At 40.6% G+C, this 26,218-nt stretch overlaps 1 protein-coding gene across 3 annotated transcripts in view; it reads right to left on the reverse strand.

Annotated features, from left to right (window-relative positions):
- Window positions 1–10,795: 10,795 nt before the first annotated feature.
- The window catches only part of osbpl5 (oxysterol binding protein-like 5), a 149,236-nt gene continuing 133,813 nt past the window's right edge, over window positions 10,796–26,218 (reverse strand). For all 3 annotated transcript variants that reach the window (XM_034176894.1, XM_034176893.1, XM_034176895.1), the window contains 14 exons: window positions 25,986–26,199; window positions 24,679–24,863; window positions 24,483–24,564; window positions 23,926–24,024; window positions 23,686–23,782; window positions 20,718–20,816; window positions 18,896–18,993; window positions 18,422–18,511; window positions 17,925–18,061; window positions 16,002–16,181; window positions 15,726–15,855; window positions 13,370–13,484; window positions 13,184–13,286; window positions 10,796–12,720 (listed from right to left, as the gene is read on the reverse strand). In XM_034176894.1, coding sequence (XP_034032785.1) covers window positions 12,585–12,720; window positions 13,184–13,286; window positions 13,370–13,484; window positions 15,726–15,855; window positions 16,002–16,181; window positions 17,925–18,061; window positions 18,422–18,511; window positions 18,896–18,993; window positions 20,718–20,816; window positions 23,686–23,782; window positions 23,926–24,024; window positions 24,483–24,564; window positions 24,679–24,863; window positions 25,986–26,199 — 1,765 coding nt within the window. In that variant the 3' untranslated portion in view covers window positions 10,796–12,584. The remainder of the gene's footprint in view (window positions 12,721–13,183; window positions 13,287–13,369; window positions 13,485–15,725; window positions 15,856–16,001; window positions 16,182–17,924; window positions 18,062–18,421; window positions 18,512–18,895; window positions 18,994–20,717; window positions 20,817–23,685; window positions 23,783–23,925; window positions 24,025–24,482; window positions 24,565–24,678; window positions 24,864–25,985; window positions 26,200–26,218) is intronic.

Genomic DNA, 26,218 nt, shown 5'->3' on the forward strand with positions numbered 1-26,218 from the left:
ACTGATCACTGTGCGTAATGGAGCAGGGCACACTGAGTATGTACTAATAGTATGTACTTATTGGAGCACCCAGGGGGCTATTCAAACGGGCCAACTAGTAACATATCACTCCTGAAAACGATCTTTGGCTTTTCACGTAAAGTAAATCTGCCCTACGATTGGATTTTGGAAAACCATGTGACAGTGAACCAATACCGAATGGACACTCATATTGCGCACGTCATCACACAGCTTCTATGAGGAGTACAAAGATGGCCGATGGTCTGCAGAGTTAATGTTTCAGAAAAAAGTAAGTTTCTATCTCATATCATTAAAAAGTTATTTAGAATTTAGTAAACCTTGGTCTTAGCCGTCATATATGATGGCGTCAGCCCCAGAGGGTTAAAAAAATATCAATCACAGGATTCAAACCTGTAAGTGTTGTGAAAGTGACGTGACACGGACCCACAACAGGGGGCGTTAATGAACGGACAATGGATAAGCCAAAAAGTAACAATTTAATGTTGTGAATCGCACAACAACGTACAGACAATAACAATATGGTGGACTGTCAATCATACACCAGGTGACGTGTGGGCAGGCTCGACGATAGAAGACACCTGGAGAGAGAAGAGCTGGATCCCCACACAGCTTCCACCACCAACGGAGCTGAAGAACACCGGAGCCGCCAAGCCCTGCGCCCCAGGTGGCCGCTGTCTTCAGCAGTCAGACCCGGTACTGCTGGCAGAAAACAGAGACAGTCCAGATGAGTGTGAGTTCGCACACTCAGTAATCCCACAGTCTGTCTTAAGTAAAGGAGGGAAAACCTCCACCTCCAATCACACACACTCGTGCAGCTCCTGGTCAACCACTTATCTGAGTTGGGGTGTGAGGCGAAGCCGTCGCTGTCACACCAAACGCCAGTCCTCCAGATAAGGAAACACTCCAGGAAAACGGCTGCAAATAGAAGTTCAGGTTAAACACACAGTGTTAGTCAGCAGAGAAATTACCTGAATGGTAGTTGATTTCTCGGCGAGGAGGTGGAGTTGCAGTCCGGTCTTTGTAGTGGTGGTGATGGGTGACAGCTTGTGTTGATTGATGACAGCTGTCACCTCCAGCAAAGCCGACGCCCTCTCGTGCTTGAAGCCCGCACTTCAAGCAGGGCGCCATCTTGTGGTGGTGGGCCAGCAGTACCTCCTCTTCAGCGGCCCACACAACAGTAAGCTCTGATTACCAGATAGAAACTTTACCACTGCGCTACCATCACTAGCCTGTAATCAGTGTGGAAAAATGCCTGAATCAAGAACGTCATGGACGAGGTGTGCTGTGTCCAGCCACTGCAGCCTGGCACAAAGGCAAAAGATGTTTTATATATTAAATAAATATATACGTGAGGACATCAAATCTGGGATTTCATCTCAAATGTACTTTCTGTCAAATTGTAGCTGATCTATCAGGTCTTCTTTTTTAAGAAAATCCTCTTCTACACCACTTCATCAAGCTGGATTTTATATTTTTAATTAAATTTATATCAAGTTGTTGAGATTTGCTATCAGTTTGAGTTTAAAGAAGATAATTTTAAACATTAGAAAACAGCCGTTTACTCACCAATATAACTGTGAGTCTGTGGTTCAGACCATGTGTGCAAATTCAAAACTGGCTCAAACATTTTTCTTCTACTAAGGTGGATTAGAACTTCTTTGTAGAACACAGCGCCAACTACTAGACAGGAGGGACCTAGCAGTCAATATGTGCCACCGATTTCAAAAGCTCTTTTTGTTTTTTGTTGTTGTTTTGCATGTGCCGTGACATGTCAATAATCTGTGTCCAGTCAGATTTCAGGGGAGTGCAACCTTGGTCTCTGTTCTAGCTCCACCCATGTCAGGAAGTGTTCAACATTTGACATTTCCCATTTCACTGTGGATTCAAAATTTGGCACTACCTGTTTCAGTGTGAACTTGCCACTGTATTCCTGTGAGATTCCATTAGATCTCGTTCGTCAATCCAGGAAGTGTTTGACATTTGACATTTCCTGTATCACTGTGGACTCAAAATTTGGCACTTCTTGTTTGGGACTTCCTGTACCATGAGCGAGCTTCGTGTTGCTGCGCGTCACTTCGCTTGTAATACGTATATGTTGCAGACATGAACAAGCGAAGCTCTTCAGCATCTCACCATGTCATTTAGGTCCTTCGTCTACCATTACTAGAATATTATCAGGTTTGTGGCTTCATTTTTTTACGACAATGTTGTGGCTTTGTCTCCCATGGCCAAATTTTTTTGTGCCATTTCCAGTTTGTGCCTTTGTCTGTGCTGCGCTTCGCTCGTATACAGAGAAAGTTGATCCAGAATCCAGATCTGGCTCACCTCCAAGATTTAATGGAGTCTTCCATGGCCTCATATATATCTATAGTGGAAATTGTGAAGTAGTTTTGACATAATCCTTTAAAGCCTGTATAATGTGAAATTTGATCCTGAATCCGGATCCAGATCACCTCTAAAATTTAATGGAGTCTTCCAATGCCCTAATATCTATCAGTGGTGTTAATTGCATTAAAATCCGTGCAGTAGTTTTGGTGTAATCTTGCTAGCAGACAGACAGACAAATAAATACATAAATAAATAAAGCACCTTGGCAGATGCTCCAGTGGATCAAACAGTAGCTTGTGGTCCATAACTACTTTAAGACTAAAATATGCTGTCTAGCTTCAGTTATTACTGAGACTCAATTAGGATATAAAAATGAAGTTACAATTCCAGTCGTTTTCAAGAGAAATGTTTAACTGGAACAAATAGAAACCTCGTGTTCCAATAAGAGATCACAACACAAGACACGATCCACAGATTATAATTCAATAGATTTAAAGTTTTTATTTACTGAAGTTTTATAATCTGAACACAGAACAGCTGGTGTGACCTTTACCCACTGTTGTCCCATTCCATGACATCTGAATTGGGACCTGACAGCGGTTCCACTCCTCCACCAGAAGTAAACACAGAACAGAACTCGCAGCCGGAAAACGGCATTGAAACACATGGATTTCCATTGATGGAGTGCTTACTGCCTGGAAAAATCAACCCACACACGTCTATGACCTAATTTGGATTTGTGGTGCCACTCACATACAGTCACACCAGCACAATGGGGCATTGTGCGCCCACGCCTATCACTGCCAGCACTGGGGAAAAAAGTCATGAGGGGAAAAAACCCTCTCTATTCCAACTCTGCTGCTTCCACCCCATTCCAACAACCTCCTTCATATACAATTACAGCAAAAAAAAAACTCCTCATTTGCCTCAACATGCAGATCCACGTCAGATCTGCTGTGATGGCCGCCAGGAAGCTGAGAGAACTTACTTTATACTGTGTTTTAATATTATGATGCCGACTTACAATTATAGAAGGAATATTATAGTTACATCACCTTGAGTGGGGAGGGGGTGTCACTGGTTGTTCTCTCAGAGTGCTGCCACTTGTTGACATGGTGAAAACTGGTAGAGTGCAAACCTCTGCCAACACTAGTTCCAATTCCACAAATTTTTACTTTGGAAAAAATTTTCAAGGTCAAAGTCCTGTTAGAAGGGACTTTTCATAACCTAAAATATGATACAAAATGAAGATCAAAAGGGCTTTTCAATGTTAATATCAAATATCTGCTCAATCCACATTAGGGATCAGACGTGGTTCATACTTAGTCTATTCATTGCAAGTGTCAGTTTGCACCTCCTTGTCAGAAATGAGAGTGACTGAGGCACTTTTGAATGCGATATAATGCACAATGTACATCAAATGGGCTTTTCAATATTAAATTCACATGTCCACAAAATCCACAATCTGGATCATATCCGGATCAAACTTTTTCAGTCGATGAAGGATACCATCCTACATAAGGCTCTCAAATATGTATGAATGAAATATGTTCTTTTTGAAAGAGTTATGAAGTTTTGAAAATTCCTTCAATGTTAAAGATAGGGATTTTTCCAATTTTCCAAGATTTTTCCTGACTTAGACCTTTGACCTTGAAAACTGAATCACTTCTTGCCTATCAGGATATGAATCTTCAGTAAAATTTTCATAAAGATATATGAAAAATTGTGGGCTCCAGGCTGTTCAAACAAACAAACAGGTGAAAACATAACCTCCTCCAACTTCAATGGTGGCGGTAACAAGGAAGACACCCGAGACCAATTTTCACCCTGTAGATGTTGTGTTACTCAGTAGCAAGGCTGGGTAGAATTACTTTGAAATGTAAATCAAAAGTAATCAGATTACAAGCAAGGGCGTCGGACTGGGGGGGGGGGTAAAGGGTACTATGTACCCAGGGCCCAGAGCATGGGGGGGCCCCACAAAAAACTGGCATTAAATACATTTTTGTGTTGCATGTTATTAACGTCCATACAATTCATGTTGTAAAAGAATATAATGAGAATGAATGTATAAATGTTGCAAAACATAATTCTGCTCTAACAATAATATTGAAAGATCTCTGAGGGCCTTTCACCCCTGCACAGTTGTACAATGGTTTAGTCCAGGTGCACAGGCCCCCCCCCCCCCCACACACACACACACATCCCAAACGGGATCTGACAGAAAGAGGAGGTGTTTAGTAGAGCTGAAACAACTAATCGATTTGATTGATTATTAACATAGTGTCAACTGATTTAGTCGTCATTTAGTTGTTAAATAACTTTGCTTTACCGCAAATGTTTCATTTGTTCCATATAAATCGACCATTTCTGCAGCGCGGCTTTACTTTGAACCTTGAACCAATCGAAGCAGTGATTCGATCTGGTGCTTTGTTGATTCAGTGTTTTATTTCGCTTAATCTTAATTTTTCCCCACTAAAACCCCAAAGAGCATATGTCTGTGAGTAGCATTTACCTTTTTATGTTAATCTGACCTGTTATGGTCTTCTGAAACAGTTGATAGATGTATTTTATAACTTAAAAACGGGACCGATGCTAACGCGTTAGCGTGTCTATGGCGTTTTCAATGTTGAAGTTAGCATTAAGCTGCTGCAGCTGTCAGCACATTTGTTACCTCCGCCAAGGAGGTTATGTTTTCGGTCGTGTGTGTTTGTCTGTCTGTCTGTTTGTCAGCAGGATAACTCAGAAAGTTTTGAACGGATTTTAATGACATTTTGTGGAGTGGTTGGAAATGACAAGAGGAACAAGTGATTAAATTTTAGTGGTGATCCGGATCCAGGAATTTTTTAAAGGATTCTTCACCATTGTGGGATAGGGGGAATTTTGACATTCTAGTTTCTAACTCCACAAAAACAAGGTGGAAAGGCTTGAAAAAAAATTAGGGTGTAACATAGTCAAATGTTCTATCAAACAACAAAGTCTGGTGTTGATCGGCTCTGGATTCCGGATCTGGTGATCCAGAATATGCAAAAATATAGGGAAAATAGAAAATGTGCCAGTGTGAGGTGACAAGTGAAGCTAGAGATGCACAACTAACACCAAATTGTAGCTGAATCTGTACTGATTCAGTAAGGTGTCATCAGATTTGATGTAGCTTCAAATGTTATGGAGTTAGATCCAGAAGAAAACCGCCATTACCGAAAAATCGTTTTTATACAATAACTTTTGAACTAATAAAGACATAAAAGTGATTCCAAGTTCTAGTGGTATGTTTTCATGGTCAAGGATGTCAAATATACAGGAAAGAAAAGTGCATGTATCATAGTTTTGGTTGTAACACTGAATTGTTGAATAGATCACTGTGCCAAGGAGGGAATCTCTTTAGGGTCAGTGACCCTATGGCCTTGGCGGAGGTTTGCACTCTCTGAGTGCTTATAGTTTTCTGTATAATAATTCATGGCTCAGCGTTTGTTGTTGTAAAAGAGTCAAATGTATTACAAATTGTAATATTTTATTCATTTATTTTTATTTATAGATCAATAATAATAATAATAATAGAAACAACAACAATAATAGTAATAATAACTAATAACGCCACAATACAGTTTTAGAGAAACGGACAAAAAAATCTGATAAAACAAAACAGAAAAGATTAAACCAACTAACAATGAAGATAAATAAATATAGAAATAACTGTTTCCTGTGAACACCTAGTGACTCTTAAACCTCCACTTCATCCCTGTTTTATTAAGTTTAATGACAATTTGTTTCGGTCAAACCACATCTAAGCTGTGTTTTTACACAAGAAGAAAATAAAATGCAGTAAACTGCACATTTGTGTCTTTTTTCATGAAAATATCTTATTAAATATAACATATTACACTTTCGTCAGGCCTTTAAAGTACTTTCATGGACTCTTGCTGTAATTTGTTGTCAGTGGTTGAGATAGTTGCTGTAGGCATCTAAACCTGATGGAAATCTCTTTGTGGTGTGTCGGTGATGTATGTATGTACAAAATAAAACAAAACACTACTCCAGGTATGTTTTTGACGAGAATATAACATTACAAGGTCAAATGTTGATGTTGCGTGATAAAGGCCTTTTAATAATAACTCACTTAAAGAAATAATGGCAAAACTCACATGTAAGTAAAAAAAACCCAAAATGATTAATCGAAAAAAATAATCGACCGATGAACTGATTAGTAAAATAATCATTAATTGCAGCCCTAGTGTTTAGGCTGAAATAAAATATGTCTTTCCTAAAAAAATCAAAGTCCAGATTTCAAAAAAGAAGAGAAAAAAGGACAGGGAAAGAAAACTAAATGAGGGAAAGCAGCTGCTAACCAAATTGTTTGAAAAGAGAGGTGAGCTTGAAAGCTAGCTATATTGAGTTGGGGGGGGTCTGGGGGACCAAACTGCACCATTTTCTAGAAAATGGTGTGATTTCGTGCAGGTGTGATCTAAGGTATACATGATTTAGACCTGGTTTGACTACGCATTAGAAATCTGGTGTTTGCGTTATTAAAAAAGAACAGTGGGGGGGGGGGGGTCTTCAATATGGCTAGTACCTCGGGCCTGATTACAAGTAATCCAAATGTATGTACATACATACATATAATCCACATGTATTCTTTCAAAGTACACAGTTGGGTAGAGATATTTAAGAGAAAATACCAGTGTTTAAATGTATAATTGTGCTTCAGATGTGAGGCATTTCATTTGAAATTTCTCAAAATTTGTGCAGTAAAAATGATTGATTTTCAGTGCATGGGTAGTCAGTGATGTCCTTAACTCAGATACCTCAATCATTGCCGTAATTCATGGAGCAAAGTGTTTTTTTTTAAGTTACAAAAACACTTTGGTCCATGAATTCTGGCAATGGCTGATGTGTGTAAGCTCAAGGTCACAATTTTAGTGTCAGCTGGTCTGATCAAGGAGATGATAAAATTTGTTGGCCTGACCACAGTCTACTCTGCCCCCTGTTGTAGACTTCTTCTTCCTACAAGAACCACCTTTATGATAATTTTAATTAAAATTTCAAATGATGTGGAGCTATTTTAGCATCATATAAAACAAATAATGAGTGTTTTTCATTTATGCAATGGAAAGAATATCTTCATTCAATGAAAGATGTAAAGTTTCATTCAACGTGGCTTCACCTTGTTGAATAGGACGCCCCGGCTTTCAACCCATGCAAATATTCTTACCGTTGCACTAATACACATTCATTATTTGTATATTATCCTCATGTCTAGAACTATTTTTTAGCTGGTGAGGATTTAGCACACGTCAAATAGGTTCCTTTGTTGTTCTTTATTTGTCACCGCTTTAATTTTTTTAAATAAAATGTGCAAGATAAAAAAGGAACAAAGAAAAGTGAAAAGTTATAATGTTAATTTAAAAAAGATTTAGAATGTCAGCCTATAGTTACAAGTAAAAATCACATTGGAATTACTGGGTTAATGGATGCTGGACATGATGGATTAGGAGCAGGTGAAACTGTTAGACACAGGCCATTAAATCCTATAAATATACTTATTTTTCTGATTAACAGTGGATCTGTTCTCAAACTCAAATAACAGTCACAAGTCCCCACAACTCAGTGAAAAGGATTTTGTGTGGAAGGAGCAGACAGGAAGCGGACATTTCTTCCTTTCTTCTTTTAACATGTGGTTTTGAGGTCACATGTATGTGGAAATGAGCTTGTTTTTTAGTTTCTTTAATTTCAAACCCCTGTTGCTTTTTTATAAAATATGGGTGAGATGTTAAGGGTCAGCTCTGGCCCCTGAGCAGTATAGTGTCTGATGTGTTTCTACGTTTTCCTCTTATGAGCTTTAAAATGGGAGAGACAAAAAGCTTCAAAGATCTCAGGCAGCAAACACTTTTCACTTCCTGTCAAACACAGGAATGACCTCACATGTTGGATCATATACCAGGTATTCATCCATCACACTTCACCCAAAATGAATGAGAAATGATGCTAATGTCTGACGGGGTTATTTGGAAGAAGGAAGCAGTGATAAGCTTTTTAACAGAAGCTGAAGTCTCAGCGTGCGCTGTGTAAAAATGTGTGTACAACAGATAAAGATCTGTTTTATTGGTTTCATCTCCAGAGGGGTTTTCATTTCCACTGTGATGAACAGGCCAGTTTTTTTTTTTAATACACCTTAAAATGTGTCATTTATACATGTTGAAACAGCACTGAAGGCCAATTTCTGAATTAACTGCAACACAATAATAAAACAGTTCAGCGGCACATATTCTGGTATAAATGATCTACACCTGCCTCTTACAGATTTCTAAAAGCAACATTGACTCCATTTTCCTAAAAATATGTTGTCATGAATGTTCCTTGATTTCTCCAAACCTTTCAAACACATACACAAATCTGGTATCTAGCTTTTGTGTGTGTGTGTGTTTGTGTGTGTATGGCTTCAATCACGGAGAAACTGGGGAGAGCTGATATTTGCCGTTTGGTATGCTTATGTATTTTAGGTCAAGGATGAACGCTGCAAAAACAAAGTTTTTGCAGAAAGAAAAAGGAGAAATTAGGGATATTAGGTAACAACAGTGAACAATGGACGTCGATTATCACCATTGATTAGTCCCTGGTAACCAGACAAGCTCTGAAGGAAATATCTCAACCTCTCAAGGGGAGGTGGGTCTAGTGTTTAAGCGTTAGGCTTGAGACCAGAGGATCCTCGGTTCAAACCCCAGCCTGACTGGAAAAACACTCAGGGCCCTTGGACAAAGTCCTGAATCCCCAAGTTGCTCCCGCTGTGTGGCAGCACCCTGGTATCGGTGTGTTTGTGTAAATGGGCGAATGCGAGGCATCATTGTAAAGTACATTGAATGTCTGATGCAGATGTAAAAACACTATATAAATGCAGTCCATTTACCATTTAACCTTGCCAGTTGTAAAACATCACTTCAACTAAAAGTCCCAAATAAATACAATTATTCAGAAAAAAAAAAAATCTAATTTTTATTTCCTGCACTTTCAGTTAAAATCATTATAGAAACTGAATAATTTGTTACCACCCTTGAAAAATGCCACCTACGGATTTTATAAACACCAATCTAGAACCTGTGCAGGCAACGTGATGGTGTACTTTATTTCCCCATCATTTAGTGATTTTCAACTATTTTACATGTTCAGATTTGTATTCCAAACCTTTGAAAGTTAAAATTTTAAACGGGACAAATTCCTCAAGGGTACACATCTGTGAAAATTGCTAAGTTTAAGAATAATATTATTCTAGCATTCTTGCTTGGAGACAGACCAAAATCTCAACCTTGTCAGTTGTTGGTGCTTAAACAGGAAGTTGAACATTTTTCAACCTGGGATCTATTTTAAGACATATTAGAGTCACCTTCACGTACAACAATTAAATCAACTCATGCATTATTGTCGTTTGTAAAGCAAATACGGGCTAACTGTTTGATTGATGTAATTGCATAGGTCAAGCTAGAAATGCCTCCTGATGGTCAAAAATGACATTATTAGTATCTGGTAGCATGGAGAAAACTTTGCGGGGGGAAAAGGTGTCCAATTTGCAAAATATAAAGTTTTAAAAATGACTGCTTACGTAGTTAGCCTTAACCTATACATAATGACTTTTTAGCATATTTTAACAGCGAGAAGTGGTTTACCAAGCCTTTTTAGCTTTCACTGTCCAGTAACATTATATAGCCAGCTAGCATGTGACAGTGTTTACATTCTAAATCCATGTTACCAAATTTTCCTGAGCACAAATTGGAGTTCATTGCAGCACATACCAACCACAAAGTCACGCATTCGCTATTCACAACTGTAAGTTGTGCTTGTCAGGAGAAATTCCATCCTTCCGGCAAAACTCAAGAACTATAAAACTCTCAAAATCAAAATTTTTACACAATAATTATAAAAAAACATGGACCCCTTTTTGTAATTTTTCCAACACTGTAGGTCTGCAATCCATGTCCATGACATTTTCTGTTGTTCAAACAGCATCAGTTATCATCAAATATACTGTCCATCACCTGTTTCTCTTCCCATCTTACTTATTTTTGTAATTTAAAAGTCGTCCCTAAGAAAATGTTGATAGTATTCCACATACAGAAACAGTTGCAACTTATAGGCCAGAAATCTTTTTGTTTCTGAGTGAAATGATGGTAAAATTACAAAAAAAAAAGAAGCCTTTGTTGTAAAATCCTCTAGTTCCTGTTTAAATCTGGGATTGGTGGCAAACACCAACAGATTTACATCTAATGTGTGAATGGCATGTCACCTGATGAGCTTTTCCATCAAAGCCTTGAATTGCTTTACAATAATGCTCCACATTCACATGCTGATGTTTGCATGCAGCCACGAGACCCTAAACTTTAGGTGACAAGAGTGAAGACCCACAACCCTCCGGTAACAAGGCTACTTCGATCACTCACAATTATGTATATAAAAACTTTGTATCAGTACTTTTCTTTTATTTGAACCAAACAACTGTAAGATTTAACATTTGCTGCAGACATGAAAAGATGCTGAACACATTGACTGTTAGCTGCTCTTTAACACCTCCCTCTAGTGGACAGCACATGGCAGTGTACGAGAGAGGGACATTTTTATTGTAATGAAGGTCAAAGTCTTACAGTTAAAATATTTTACTGTTGTGCTACAGTATGCAACAGGTATGAATGGAAAACATCAGGCAGCATGTTGTGTCATATGGCAAAAAAATATTTGTGCATGTAGGATCCTCACAACATGACAAAATAGTAGAAAAAAAGAACAGAGAATTCCAGGTGTAAATAAAAGCTTTAAACATCAACTTCCTTCAGGGCTGTGCCACTGGATAGATCGGTACTGGCAATGAACCAATGGAAACAAACAAACGTACAATTAACTGAAATTAAAGTTAAAGCTACAGTGTGCAGGATGTGGGGCGTTTATTAGCAGAAATGGAATCTGCAAACTTAACACGAGATGACACTAAATTCTACACACTGTAGCTTTAACACACAACTAAGACCACAGATGTGGTTTGACAGCTCACACAAAGACGATGAAGCCACACAACCCAGCAAGAGTGATTGTCACCTCTCGTCTCCGTCCTCCAAGCTGAATCAGACTAAGGAAATAAAGGTTAATTGCCCAATAAATACATTCTGAAATCTCTTTTCAGAGCACTGACTGTCAGTGTACTGCACAAATATATACAAAAGACTCCAAAACAATAGTTTAAAACAAAATACTAAGCATTTACAGTACCAGTCAAAAGTTTGAACAATTTCCCATCTGACTGAAACTTTTGACTGGTAGTGTATGTCTTCAACATTGTGTGGAAATTCTTTCGTCAAAATCTTTTTTTTTCCCCACTCGTGACTAAACCTATTTCTCATGTTTTCCTCCACATGTTGCTTCTATATGTAAGTGATCGTTCACACTCATGTGATGATCTGGACCAAAGCTTAGATTTGTTTTTTTTTTTCCCCCACAGTTGCACAAATACTTTGACAGGCTGTTTAGCTCCACCCCGTCTTGTCTTTCACGCCGTTGTGTCACTACAAACACATGCAGTAAACAAGGAATCTTTGTCCTTTCAGGTTATAAATACTGATTTGGTGAAGTCGGCATCATTAAGAGACAAGACAGAGTGTTATTTTTAAGTGTACGTCATCGTTACAAAAGACAATTTGTTTAGGTGACATTTTTCTCTTCTTTTTGGCTTCAGCATTAAGGCCCAAAGATCTAGAGTGGAAGGAAATAAAAGTCCACGTAGTGACTGGCCTGCGCCCGTAGGGCCTATCGGAGGTATGTACGCATGCACGCACGCACACACACTCATGCACACACACTCATAAACAGTATTGCAGGGTGAGATAAAAAAAAAAGACACTAAGGAATGGTGAAACATCCTCTCTACCATTCATTATCATACAGTTCCTCTTTTTATTTGAAATGTTTGAGCCATCCATGTCCCTCCTTTCCTCTCCAAAAAAGTGCACGGGTGCCGGTGCTGTTTCAGTCTGGCTACTCTAGGGGGTGTCATTTCCTCTGGGCAGATGACTGACAGGCGGTTGCTGTGGCTGTGTTTATTGCTATAATGTCTGGGCTCCTCCCCTCTGAGATGAAACGGGACAAAGTTGCCCTGGTAATGCTGATCTGAGGTCTGTCCCTCTCGGCTTATTGGAGTTTGTGCTTGTGAGAAGGATCTGACAGCAGATCAGTGCAGGAGGGAAACTCCATCCCGAGGCGCAGGCTCAGGTGAAGACGTAGTTGAGGAGGAGCTGAGAGACTAGCAGGACGCAAACGAAGAGGCAGTGACGGCCGGTTAGCAATACGCCATCATCCGCCGCCCTCTGACGAGTCAGCTGACGACTCAGTGCCGCCAGGTTCCTGTACAGAGAGAAAAACAGCCTGGTTACAAATAAAACAACTACGTATATCAAACTGTCATTTTTAATCATACAACAACAGACATGTCCAGGCCTCCTGTCACTAATGAGCTTAACCATACAGAGTGTGGGATTTGGTGTCATCTAGTGGTGAGATTGCAGATTTCCGTCGCCGGCCACAATTTTGTTTCCCTTCATGTAATCACTTCTTTGGTGGCGGGAATTCACGCAACACAATACGCAACATGTATAAGGAGGAAGTGTAACCAAGTTTCATACTGATACAGAAAGTCTTTGTCATGATATCTCTCTCTCGCGCACACACACAAATACAAATAAATGAGCTAATACAAAACATAAACCAGTCCAGAGTTTTGACACCCTTTCCCATTCAATGCTTGACTGGAAGTGTACGTTACCCAGGTTACTTTGTTGGGGGTTTAGAGTAAATGCATCAGTTTCACCTCTGAATGTCGTGCTGCGTCTTCTGGATAGATGCGATGGAGGCCTCTATCAGGGCGATCTCTTTTACCTCTTTAATGCACCGCTGACATTGGTTTGAGAAACCTGTACGGCATGGCAAGCAGTTATGTAAGAGATCACAGAGCACTCTTTGTGTGTGTGAGTGTGTGTGTGCGCGTGTACGTCACCTTCATTGTCCGAGGACTCATGCGTGGGTTCTGGCGTTGTGCTGCTGCTCTCAGTGTTCTGGCTGCAGCTGGATGGCTGGCTGCTGGATTTCCTGTGTTTTCCGTTCACTTCAGTCTGAGAAGACGCACAACAGTTCTTCAACATAACAGAATTGTCACATTTTCCTTGCAACTACTACTCCCTATAACACTTTAGAAATCCTTGAGGCATATCATTGTGAAGGAGGAGTGGTGCAGAGAGAGATGCTATTAGTCTAAGCTGATTAGTCAAACCTACGGTTCGTCCTGCTTTTCTGCTTTTGTTGTGCAGCCAAATAAACAGTTTTCTACTTTTGTTGACATACAAGTCTAAAATAAATGCCACCAGTTAAAACCAAACCAAATGACTGTGTGAGAACCACACAGGGAATAAGCTTCACACATTATATGTGTCCATGGGGCTTTTTATTTATGTGTATTTTATTGTCTGGATTACTCAGTCACTCACTCATCTTCAACTGCTTACTCCAGTTAAGGGTCACGGGGGGGGGGGGGGGGGGGGGGGGGGGTTGCTGGAGCCTATCCTAGCAGTCACAGGGCGTGAGGTGGGGTACACCCTGGACAGGATGCCAGTCTGTCGCAGAGCCACATACAGTAAGGAAAATAAGTATTTGAACACTGCGATTTTGCAAGTTCTCCCACTTAGAAATCATGGAGGGGTCTGAAATTTTCTTCTTAGGTGCATGTCCACTGTGAGAGACATAATCTAAAAAAAAAAAAATCCGGAAATCACAATGTATGATTTTTTTAAAATTTATTTGTATGTTACTGCTGCAAATAAGTATTTGAACACCTGTGAAAATCAGTGTTAACATTTGGTACAGTAGCCTTTGTTTGCAATTACACAGGTCAAACATTTCCTGTAGTTTTTCACCAGGTTTGCACACACTGCAGCAGGGATTTTGGTCCACTCCTCCATACAGATCTTCTCTAGATCTTTCAGATTTGGAGTTTCAGCTCCCTCCAAAGATTTTCTATTGAGTTCAGGTCTGGAGACTGGCCAGGCCACTCCAGGACCTTGAAATGCTTCTTACGGAGCCCCTCCTTAGTTGCCCTGGCTGTGTCTGGGGTCATTGTCATGCTGGAAGACCCAGCCATGACCCATCTTCAATGCTCTTACTGAGGAAAGGAGGTTGTTTGCCAAAATCTCGCAATACATGACCCCATCCTTCCTCCCTTCAATACGGTGCAGTCGTTCTGTCCCCTTTGCAGAAGAGCACCCCCAGAGTATGATGTTTCCATCCCCATGCTTCACGGTTGGGATGGTTTTCTTGGGGTTGTTCTCATCCTCTAAACATGGTGAGTGGAGTTGATTCCAAAAAGCTCTATTCTGGTCTCATCTGACCACATGACCTTCTTCTATGCCTCCTCTGGATCATCCAGATGGTCACTGGTGAACTTCAAATGGGCCTGGACATGTGCTGGCTTGAACAGGGGGACCTTGCTGCCCTGCAGGATTTTAAACCATGACAGCATCATGTGTTACTAATGTAATCTTTGTGACTGTGGTCCCAGCTCTCTTCAGGTCATTGACCAGAGGTCCTCCTGTGTAGTTCTGAGATCTGACAAAAAATCTGAAGACAAGTAAATCTGATTTAAACCAGAGGGTCACTCAGTGGAACACACACTTTTGCCAAAACCACAACATACCTTTCACCTACATTAAACCTTAATTCAATGCTTCAATGTTATTTTAATAAATCCATGTATTAATTCAAAAGAAATTCATGAAATAAGGAAAAAATTCTGAATTTGAGATGTTAACCAAGGATGAAATAAAAACTCCAAATCTGCACCAAATGTTAATTTTGAAAAGCAGTGACTGAGAATCAGCTGCATCAGTAAATTCTCCACCGTGCTGCAGTTCACTGTCACTCCACTATTGGCTTCGTTCTGCAATCAGTGACTCTGTGTTCTATCAGTCGAAATTCACAGCTGTGCCAGAGCTGGTAAAACACTGACAGACTTTCTTACGTACTTTACACGGCTATTCACTGTGATTTAGAGCAGTGGTTCCCAAATCTGACCCTCAGGAGCCCCTAATCTCCACACTGTTCAACTCTTCGAGCTCTGCCAAAAGTTGATTGGCTCAGTCATGTTTGCTAGCTGTTGAACAAAAAGGCCCCATTCTTCAAACTGAGGTCTGGTTGCTCTGCTAGAAAGACGCATAGTTCCTTCACAAATGAGGGACTAGTTCATGAGTATGACACTGGATGCTGGAAGCTAACTGACGTCAATGACGTTGCCAGCCTGCACTGTCGTGACCCCACAAAAGGTTCGAGACCACTGGTGTGAATCATGATGGAGTTTCACCAACCTTCTGCTGGCTGGTCCAGCTGTGGTCGTAGGACAGTTCATTGTGTTCTCTCTGGGTCTTCTCGTGTGTCTGAATGACTCCGTCCTTCTCAAACTGTACCACACAGTGCTCAGGGTCCCATGGCTGTAAGCTGCCAAAAGAAACAAAACACATTAAAGCGTGAAAGTGGCACGGTTTAGATCTGCATGCATTCTTATCTCCGTTTGTTCTTCTCTTTACTTGATGGATGCATGTTACATTAAAGTGAAATGAAAACACTGCTGTGCGTATTCCTACTCCATGTGCTTGTAGGTCCACTCTGAGGTAATGGGGTCCTGATGGAACAGTCGTGGGATCCAGGCTTTGTCTCCTCTCTCTCTGGCCTCTTTTCTCTGAGCTTCCTCCAGCACAAATTTCTCCTGGGTGGCTTGGACCTGGTCCCGCTCCATGATGGCTCTGGTCACATGCTGCCACAGTCTGTCAAGAAAGAACGCGTGTGATGATTTCAAGCTGCTTTGGTGACACAGCAGGTCCCGGAGTGGTGACGTAAAAGTCAGTGAAACAGATTTCTAACTTGTGTCACTCTAGCAAAACATCAGAAAGATGAGTCTGGCCAACTGTTTCTGTGAAGGCTCTCAGTTGTCCAGGTGGTTTCCATAGTAGAGAAGCTTGAATCTTCGACTGGACTGGGTTGCTTGACGCGAGGACGTTTCGCTTCAAATCGCAGAAGCTTCCTCAGCTAAAAGTCTTGCTCTGGTAGTCTGACTTCTGTCTTGACTCTTGTAGAGAAGAATAACAGAAGCTACAAAAGCTGGAGTATTAAACCTAACCAGACCCCTTCTCCCGAGAGGCAGACTGCTATTGGCTAGTGACTAAACAATTGCTCTAATTAGCACCTATTGTGCTCTAGTTAGCACCCTCCTAATGACAGGGTAGCTGTCCCTCCTAACGATGGGACTGACACCTCTCCAGTCCCATCGTCACACAACGTGGCACTCGTTGTTTTGACTCTATCAATCAATCAATCAACTTTTTTTTTATATAGCGCCAAATCACAACAAACAGTTGCCCCAAGGCGCTTTATATTGTAAGGCAAGGCCATACAATAATTATGAAAAACCCCAACGGTCAAAACGACCCCCTGTGAGCAAGCACTTGGCAACAGTGGGAAGGAAAAACTCCCTCTTAACAGGAAGAAACCTCCAGCAGAACCAGGCTCAGGGAGGGGCAGTCTTCTGCTGAGACTGGTTGGGGCTGAGGGAAAGAACCAGGAAAAAGACATGCTGTGGAGGGGGGCAGAGATCGATCACTAATGATTAAATGCGGAGTGATGCATACAGAGCAAAAAGAGAAAGAAACAGTGCATCATGGGAACCCCCCCACAGTCTACGTCTAAAGCAGCATAACCAAGGGATAGTCCAGGGTCACCCGATCCAGCCCTAACTATAAGCCTTAGCGAAAAGGAAAGTTTTAAGCCTAATCTTAAAAGTAGAGAGGGTATCTGTCTCCCTGATCTGAATTGGGAGCTGGTTCCACAGGAGAGGAGCCTGAAAGCTGAAGGCTCTGCCTCCCATTCTACTCTTACAAACCCTAGGAACTACAAGTAAGCCTGCAGTCTGAGAGCGAAGCGCTCTATTAGGGTGATATGGTACTACGAGGTCCCTAAGATAAGATGGGACCTGACCTCTACCCATCACAAAACAAGACTTTAACCCAAACTTTATCAGTGGAAGCACTTAATGCCCAACTGATTAAATGTTTAACAGGGTTTGTGGCCCAGCCTTTTTGTTTTTATTCACTTTGCTCATCAGTCTTGAGTTACAAATGTTTTTGCGGTGATTTTTGCGGTCACACTTTCGGGTGAACCCTGTGTACCCTCTTCATATCTAGCGTTATGTGTGACTAAAAGAAGGAGCGACTGACACATAAAAGTTGTATGTCTCCCTCTTCTGACAGTTTTGAATTAATTAAGTATATAAAAAAAAGATGAATAATTCCTGTTTTTTATATATATATATATATATGACAATGTAAACAAATAACTTCCGTAAATGTGACATCTCAATGTGTGTAAGGGGTGTTTGTCTGTTTAGTCTCCTTTAATTGCACTGCACTTCATTAAACCAGTTCCTGTTGTGTTTCTAAGCTCACTGATTTCTTCATCTCCTGTTTAATGAGGTAGGATTATTGAATTAAGAAGCAAAGGTGTGTAAGGCATACCTTTCAGACTCAAACTCTCCCTGCTGGTCTAATTGGACGACTTGTCTCTTGAGACGGCTGCTGCGGATGTCTGCGCTCGATTTCCACAGTGTGTCCTGCTGGCCCGTTCGCTTCTCTTGAATGAACACCTCACTATCCTGATAAAAATAAATTAAACAAAATGATTCTCATTCCTTCACATAAAACAATTCTGATAAGTGATTTGTCAATTTTAATTAAACAAAATCACTGACAATAAAATTTATATTATTAAGCAAAATACAATTATCACATTCAGCTCAGGTTCAGTGTAAACGCCGTCTCTTTGTGTCTTTCTGAGCACCACACCATTCTGCTTTTTCCCAAACCTCTAATTAACAATTCCACCTTAATAATACTGAGAATTACTGTCTCGTAAACAGTGTGAAGTAATTAGCTGGAAGGGAGGTTTTAAGATTAAACTAAGCAGGATAAACGGTAGCTGTGGTAGGCAGGTAGACAAGAAAAAAGGCTCTCACCCAGTGACCATCCACAGTGGCAACCAGCTCCTCTCCTACACAGATCTTTCCACTGATCTGATTCACAGAGCAAGAACCTCCCAGGAAAGGCTGCAAACCCACGAAAACAGCTGTTACTGCACAACATATTAGCTCATGTGTTACTCAAGCTGCTTTTAACTGCTTTTTAAAAAGTCACAGCTGATGATAAGAACAAATTATGGGTCTGTCAATTTGTAACTCTGTGTGTGTTTTTAAACTACTAAGATGAGACTGACAATTAAATAAATCATAAAGCAACTGTTACACCTTTACCAAAAAGCTAGGAAAAACAAGACTGTTTTTGGACTGCAATATGTCACGGTATAATAACACTACAGTTATAAAAATGTCACATCCAACAACAACTAAAATATGTTTAGTCTGTCTGCAGTTATAGTGACTGCAAAACAAATCATATCAGCAAACACGTCAGTGTGTCATCCTAATGCGTACCTTTAGTTTGAACTCCAGCTCTACGAAGCATTTTGTTTTCTCACACTCAATAGTAACCTTCCCTCCGAGCTCCAGAGTCATTGTGCCATATAAGATTCCTACAGAAGATATAGACAGAGCAGATAACTGAGATCAGTTGATGAATCTGCAGAAAATTTATGTTTGAATGAAACCCATACGGACAAACATTAAAAAGGTCTTTCAATGTGATACGAAAATTTATGTTGCATTCAAACACACAAAGTACGGATACTGCAGCAAATATACCCAATATACCACCAATTAACAAATTTTACCTGTAGGCCATAGGCCAGCATGGGCCCGCGTGCACCCCCCAACAACAACCTTATAAATTTGGTATCATTAGAAAGCTTAGGATGTCTGGATTACAAAAATAACTGGTAACAGTAAAAATAATGGAACTCAGTATGACATATGACAACACTGGGTTACTATCCTGTCATTAACCACCCTATTACTAAATACAACACTCAAGGAATGCCTGCGAGTAGCAGAAGAGGCCACACATGAAGTAGGTCAAGAGTATCTCATTACAACCTTCGACATAGGGGTTTGTATGAAGGCATAGCCTCTGATCAGAACAAGAAAGCTGTGCACATAATTCAAAATGTAGCCATTTCTATATAAAAACAGCCTTCATTTGGTGACTTATATGTCCCATTTGCTTAAAAGATGATGATTTGGTAACTCTTTATGTTGTGCAGAAAAAAATATCAGATATCATAATCGGACATTTTCTTTTGGCTAGCGTAGGTCAATAAAAGTGCTCATATGTCATAGTGGGGCCCAGTATTTTTATTGTTACCAGTTATTTTTGTAATCTAGACACCCTAAGCTTTCTAATGCTACCAAATTTCTAGGGTTGTTGGGGGGGGGGGCATGCGGGACTATACCAGCCCATGGCGTACTGTCTTGAACAGTGTTCTGTCTAGTTAAAATAAAAATTAAATATCTAAGAACACATCAAGAATCAATAAGAACCAATGTCAATGTGTGTTTAGGTGATGTCAATATTTTTAAAGCTTCAGATTTTATCTTTTGTAATTGATGTAGAAACACACAAAAACAGTGTTAAGATATAGACGGACTATTACTGCAGGGAAACTAAACCTTGAAATCTAAACCCCAACTTTGGCTCCTTGATGAATCAAAGATTTTTGTTTTAAGCTGTTTCAATACCCGGAACATGCGAAGGCACTCCTCCTGTAAAATGTAGGTATAAAACCTTAAAATGTTAAATTTCCTGTAGTTTCAGTTCTTCAGTTCATGTAGAGGTCTTCATATGCACGACATAGTTGATGGATCTCCATGACACCTCATGAACTCAATTCAGTCACATATGCATTTCTGGCTAAATTTATTTAGATCAGAATTTAAAATGGTTCATTGCCACTTGGTATGAAATTACAGAAAAGTTACTTCTTCAAAAGGTTTCTGATTGTTGTACTTTTTCCTCTCTCGTGGCTCATGTCTTGTCAACAATTTTTCATCTAATACTTTATATGCAACTTTCTGCTTCAATAGCTTTCTCCCAAATGGCAAATACTGTACAATTAGCTCTCCTCATAAACATCCTGTCAGGTTTAAGTAAAACTATGAAAAAATATAATTCGTAAAGGCTTTTGTCTTTTAAAATGACTTGAATGCTGCTCCAGAGTCCTTAAAAGAATGACGACAACGGCCATCTGCCAAAAATTTACATGTTTCATGTTCAAAATGGAAGTCTAATGCCAATGCCAGAACATGGAGAGATTTTGTGATTATGATAATAGCTACACCTCTTACTAATGTAATCTAATACCTTTGCAGTGAGCATAAGGCATGGTAATGACGTACTCCTCATCTCTGCTCAGGAACAGCAGCCTGGCTTTGCCATCCAGAATAGCTGACAGAGAGTTACCTACAGCACCAGAGACAGAAAGCTTGTCAAAAATACACACAAACTTTATATATATCATCAACCATCATCAATTTTATTTATATAGCGCCAAATCACAACAAACAGTTTCACCAAGGCGCTTTATATTGTAAGGCAAGGCCATACAATAATTACGTAAAAACCCCAACGGTCAAAACGACCCCCTGTGAGCAAGCACTTGGCGACAGTGGGAAGGAAAAACTCCCTTTTAACAGGAAGAAACCTCCAGCAGAACCAGGCTCAGGGAGGGGCAGTCTTCTGCTGGGACTGGTTGGGGCTGAGGGAGAGAACCAAGAAAAAGACATGCTGTGGAGGGGAGCAGAGATCAATCACTAATGATTAAATGCAGAGTGGTGCATACAGAGCAAAAAGAGAAAGAAACACTCAGTGCATCATGGGAACCCCCCAGCAGTCTAAGTCTATAGCAGCATAACTAAGGGATGGTTCAGGGTCACCTGATCCAGCCCTAACTATAAGCTTTAGCAAAAAGGAAAGTTTTAAGGCTAATCTTGTGTTGAGGCTGTCATTCTCAGCATCTGTGTGGATGTTAAAATCGCCCACTATAATTATCTTATCTGAGCTAAGCACTAAGTCAGACAAAAGGTCTGAAAATTCACAGAGAAACTCACAGTAACGACCAGGAGGACGATAGATAACAACAAATAAAACTGGTTTTTGGGACTTCCAATTTGGATGGACAAGACTAAGAGTCAAGCTTTCAAATGAATTAAAGCTCTGTCTGGGTTTTTGATTAATTAATAAGCTGGAATGGAAGATTGCTGCTAATCCTCCGCCTCGGCCCGTGCTACGAGCATTCTGGCAGTTAATGTGACTCGGGGGTGTTGACTCATTTAAACTAACATATTCATCCTGCTGTAACCAGGTTTCTGTAAGGCAGAATAAATCAATATGTTGATCAATTATTATATCATTTACTAACAGGGACTTAGAAGAGAGAGACCTAATGTTTAATAGACCACATTTAACTGTTTTAGTCTGTGGTGCAGTTGAAGGTGCTATATTATTTTTTCTTTTTGAATTTTTATGCTTAAATAGATTTTTGCTGGTTATTGGTGGTCTGGGAGCAGGCACCGTCTCTACGGGGATGGGGTAATGAGGGGATGGCAGGGGGAGAGAAGCTGCAGAGAGGTGTGTAAGACTACAACTCTGCTTCCTGGTCCCAACCCTGGATAGTCATGGTTTGGAGGATTTAAGAAAATTGGCCAGATTTCTAGAAATGAGCTGCTCCATCCAAAGTGGGATGGATGCCGTCTCTCCTAACAAGACCAGGTTTTCCCCAGAAGCTTTGCCAATTATCTATGAAGCCCACCTCATTTTTTGGACACCACTCAGACAGCCAGCAATTCAAGGAGAACATGCGGCTAAACATGTCACTCCCGGTCCGATTGGGGAGGGGCCCAGAGAAAACTACCGAGTCCGACATTGTTTTTGCAAAGTTACACACCGATTCAATGTTAATTTTAGTGACCTCCGATTGGCGTAACCGGGTGTCATTACTGCCGACGTGAATTACAATCTTACCAAATTTACGCTTAGCCTTAGCCAGCAGTTTCAAATTTCCTTCAATGTCGCCTGCTCTGGCCCCCGGAAGACAATTGACTATGGTTGCTGGTGTCGCTAACTTCACATTTCTCAAAACAGAGTCGCCAATAACCAGAGTTTGATCCTCGGCAGGTGTGTCGCCGAGTGGGGAAAAACGGTTAGAGATGTGAACGGGTTGACGGTGTACACGGGGCTTCTGTTTAGGACTACGCTTCCTCCTCACAGTCACCCAGTCGGCCTGCTTTCCCGGCTGCTCGGGATCTGCCAGAGGGAAACTAACGGCAGCTAAGCTACCTTGGTCCGCACCGACTGCAGGGGCCTGGCTAGCTGTAGAATTTTCCACGGTGCGGAGCTGAGTCTCCAATTCGCCCAGCCTGGCCTCCAAAGCTACGAATAAGCTACACTTATTACAAGTACCGTTACTGCTAAAGGAGGCCGAGGAATAACTAAACATTTCACACCCAGAGCAGAAAAGTGCGGGAGACAGGAGAAGCCGCCATGCTAAACCGGCTAAGAGCTAGTAGCTGCGCTAAGCTAGCGGATTCCTAAAAACACACAAAGTGAATAATGTGTAAATAATTTAGAGGTGATTCAGCAGAGGGAGTGCTTTAGTTAAGGCACGTGAAGATTACACTGTGAAGCAAATCGTTATCTAGGTAACTAGATCAATCTAACTGCGCAGATTAAACAGCTAACAGATGCAGCAAAACACCGCTGTGCTCCGGAACAGGAAGTGATACAATACCGCAGTGAGAGCCAACCACCAGTAGAGGCAAGCAAGAGCAATATATATATATATATAGTAACTTTCTGTGTTGGAAACCTCAACTGGATTTTTGTTGTCTTTTAATTTGACAGAGGTGTGCCCTTGTTACTTTCCATGACCTTGTCTGCAACTACCCATTATTTTCATTATCCACTCATCTGTCAGTTTTTTTAAGAGAATAATAATATGCATAATCAAAGTGTTAAGAAAAAAGTACAAAATGCTCATTATGATTCCTTTAAGTTCAAAGCATCTATAGACATGCAGGTTAGGTGAACTGGAAACTTCAAAAACTGTCCTTGTAAAAGAGATCTCGATCTCAATGGGACTAACCTGGTTAAATTAAGGGGTGAAAAAAAATAATGGTCTAATGAACTAAATAATCATATTTAAAGCATAAAACAGTCAATGTCTGACAATCAATTACCAAAACAACTCCCCATTTATTTTCTATCACGACTAATTCTTTCAGTGCTACTTATGAGCAACAGATAGTGAAACACATTGCGTGTAGTGGCGTACCGTAGAATTTGGACTTAGCCAAGATACTTCCTCGGATGGAAAACCCGTCCTTCCTATTGCAGACGTAGAAGGCTGATATGGGCGGATGATGAGACACCTGAGAGAAGAGCAGCAGAAACAGAAAAGGAAAAGTCGTCATGTCAAAGTAATGCACGGTGTGTCTACTACTACAAAATGCAACACAAAGGCATGAGACATGTTTAGCGTAGTTATGTATGCTAGCTATCAATGTGTACTCACCTGTTCGGCTATGTAAAAAGTACAGCTGTCAGTCTTTGAATGAAGCCAGCAGCAGCGAAATGTCTCCCCTAGGATTGGATTATAAGGCTTCTTCAGTCCCTGAGAATGCAAAAAGACATTATCACCTTCAAGCCAAATGCAAAACAAATGTCTCTTTATGACTGTGCCATTATGCAGTGCTGAGGCAAGATTACACTGATTTGATTATGTAAAGTTACTTATATGAGCTTCAAATGACTTTTAATTGCACCAATTATTTTTGCAAAGACAGCTGGTATATGATATATGACGTATTTACATGTTGTCTGAAGCAGTTGCTTTCTTTGACTGGAGGTATTACTGGAAATCATGTCATGTTGTGTCTACATTGTCTGTAGTCTCTGCCTGCTTGTGTATAATGTTTTCTAACAATATATAATTTTTAGAAGAGAGCAAGTTCAAATACAAAGTTTAAAAAGCACCAACAGCAAGAGAAAATCTTTGTGTAGGCTCAGGAGTCTGATATTTGAGCCCCAAATTGTAAAATATGATGCCGTGCGACAGTGAGCAACTCTTACCTTGGGCTTCTTGTAAAAGCCTGACAGGTACCATCGCAACACCTGTTTGATTCGACTGTACGAACTCTCCGCCAGTGCAGCTCTGCAACAAGAAACACGAAGTAGCAGAACATCTCAACCAAGAGAAAGAACACACACAGTAAACAACCACGTTCACACAGACTTAAGTTCAATATGATGACATTTAGTTACTGACTGTGAGAGCAGGTCAGCATGGTAATAGTAGTCTGACAGCTTGTCCAGAAAGGAGCGTGGTTCTAGAATGAAGGTCGGAAGCACCACCTTGGAGAGATCCATTCCAGGCCGCAGCTGCTTTAACAGTGTCCAGATAAGACCTTTGTTCTCTTCTGATACTGTCTCGACTTGGGACGCCTCTCCAGCCTGAGCACATACATACAGTGTGGTAACATTCCACCAAACACCAGAGATCAGTTTGCACATTTTTGTTTGAATTTTTGAACCAATAAGTGGCAAAAAAGTGGACTGTGGTCATTTTTTTTTCAGATTTACAACATAATTGCATTTAAGCAATTAGCAATTAAAAAATAACTAGCGCGGTGCCAGTGGGGATTCACAGGTTCAATGGCCAGTAATTATTACAAACTATCAAACTAAAAGAAGAGGGAGAAAACTAACTTGTAAAAAGTGGTTAAAAAGACACAACGACGAGGAGCGACTCTGGCAGGCAGCTGTCCGTAACAGTGCTGGCAAAAACAGTGCAGAAAATTAAAAATAGAGGGTTTTCTGAATAATTGTATTTATTATTTAGCACATTTAGTTGATGTCATGTTTTACAAATGGGAAGGTTGAGCTATTTCCTTTGTTCAGAGCTCGTCTGGTTACCAGAGACTGATTGATGGTGATATCAATGTCCATTGTTCACCGTTTTTATCTAATAGCCATAATTTCTCCATAAATATCAGTCCTATCAACTTTCTGTTTTTTGGCATTCATCCTTGACCCAGAATACATAAGCATACCAAATGTCAGCTCTCCTCAGTTTCTCTGTGATTGAAGTTACACACACGCACACACGTATACAGAGGCCACTTGGCTTTTAATATATAGATGTTTTTGGGTTCAGTGTCTTACAAGCTCGCTCTCAAAATTTGGTCAGCTGTTTCTCATGTTACGTTTCCTGTTGGTTTATCAAAACCTTCTTTTGACTCCTTTGAAAAGCTGTTACATAATTCTGCTTAATCTTAGTAAGGCTGCAGGTCATGTCAGGTCAGGTCAGCTCTGGGGTAATGTGCTGGGGCTGAACGCTGTTGCATCCACCACACTATGGAACCGGCTTGATTTCTGGACGGCAACCAGCCAGGCAAACAACTGGAATAACTCCACCACTCGACAGTAACCATCAATTTGCCACATCCACATGAAACGCGTGCGCTGGTGTGCCCTTGGCCTTTTCCTGCTCCTGAGGTTCCCAATACTGAGGATTTCAAAACAAACAAAACAAAGAATGGCCGCAGCCTCTCTCATAAATGCGAGTGTCCTCACCTCAGCCATCTCTTCTGTGCTCTGCTCTACATAGGCTGTAGCTTGTGACACAGGGGACAAATCGTCTGACTGCTCCATGTCACTTTCTTCCGTCAGCCGTCCCCCATGATCATTGCCCAAGGTGTCCCAATCTTCTTGAGCCTCACGCTCCGATTTATCTGAAAAACCGTCAGGCTCCATGTGGTGATTGCCCAGCAGCACTGTGTCATTCAACCTAACAGTAACAGAGGAAA

Source organism: Thalassophryne amazonica, chromosome 8 (assembly GCF_902500255.1).
Source record: "Thalassophryne amazonica chromosome 8, fThaAma1.1, whole genome shotgun sequence".
Classification (NCBI taxonomy): Eukaryota; Metazoa; Chordata; class Actinopteri; order Batrachoidiformes; family Batrachoididae; genus Thalassophryne; species Thalassophryne amazonica.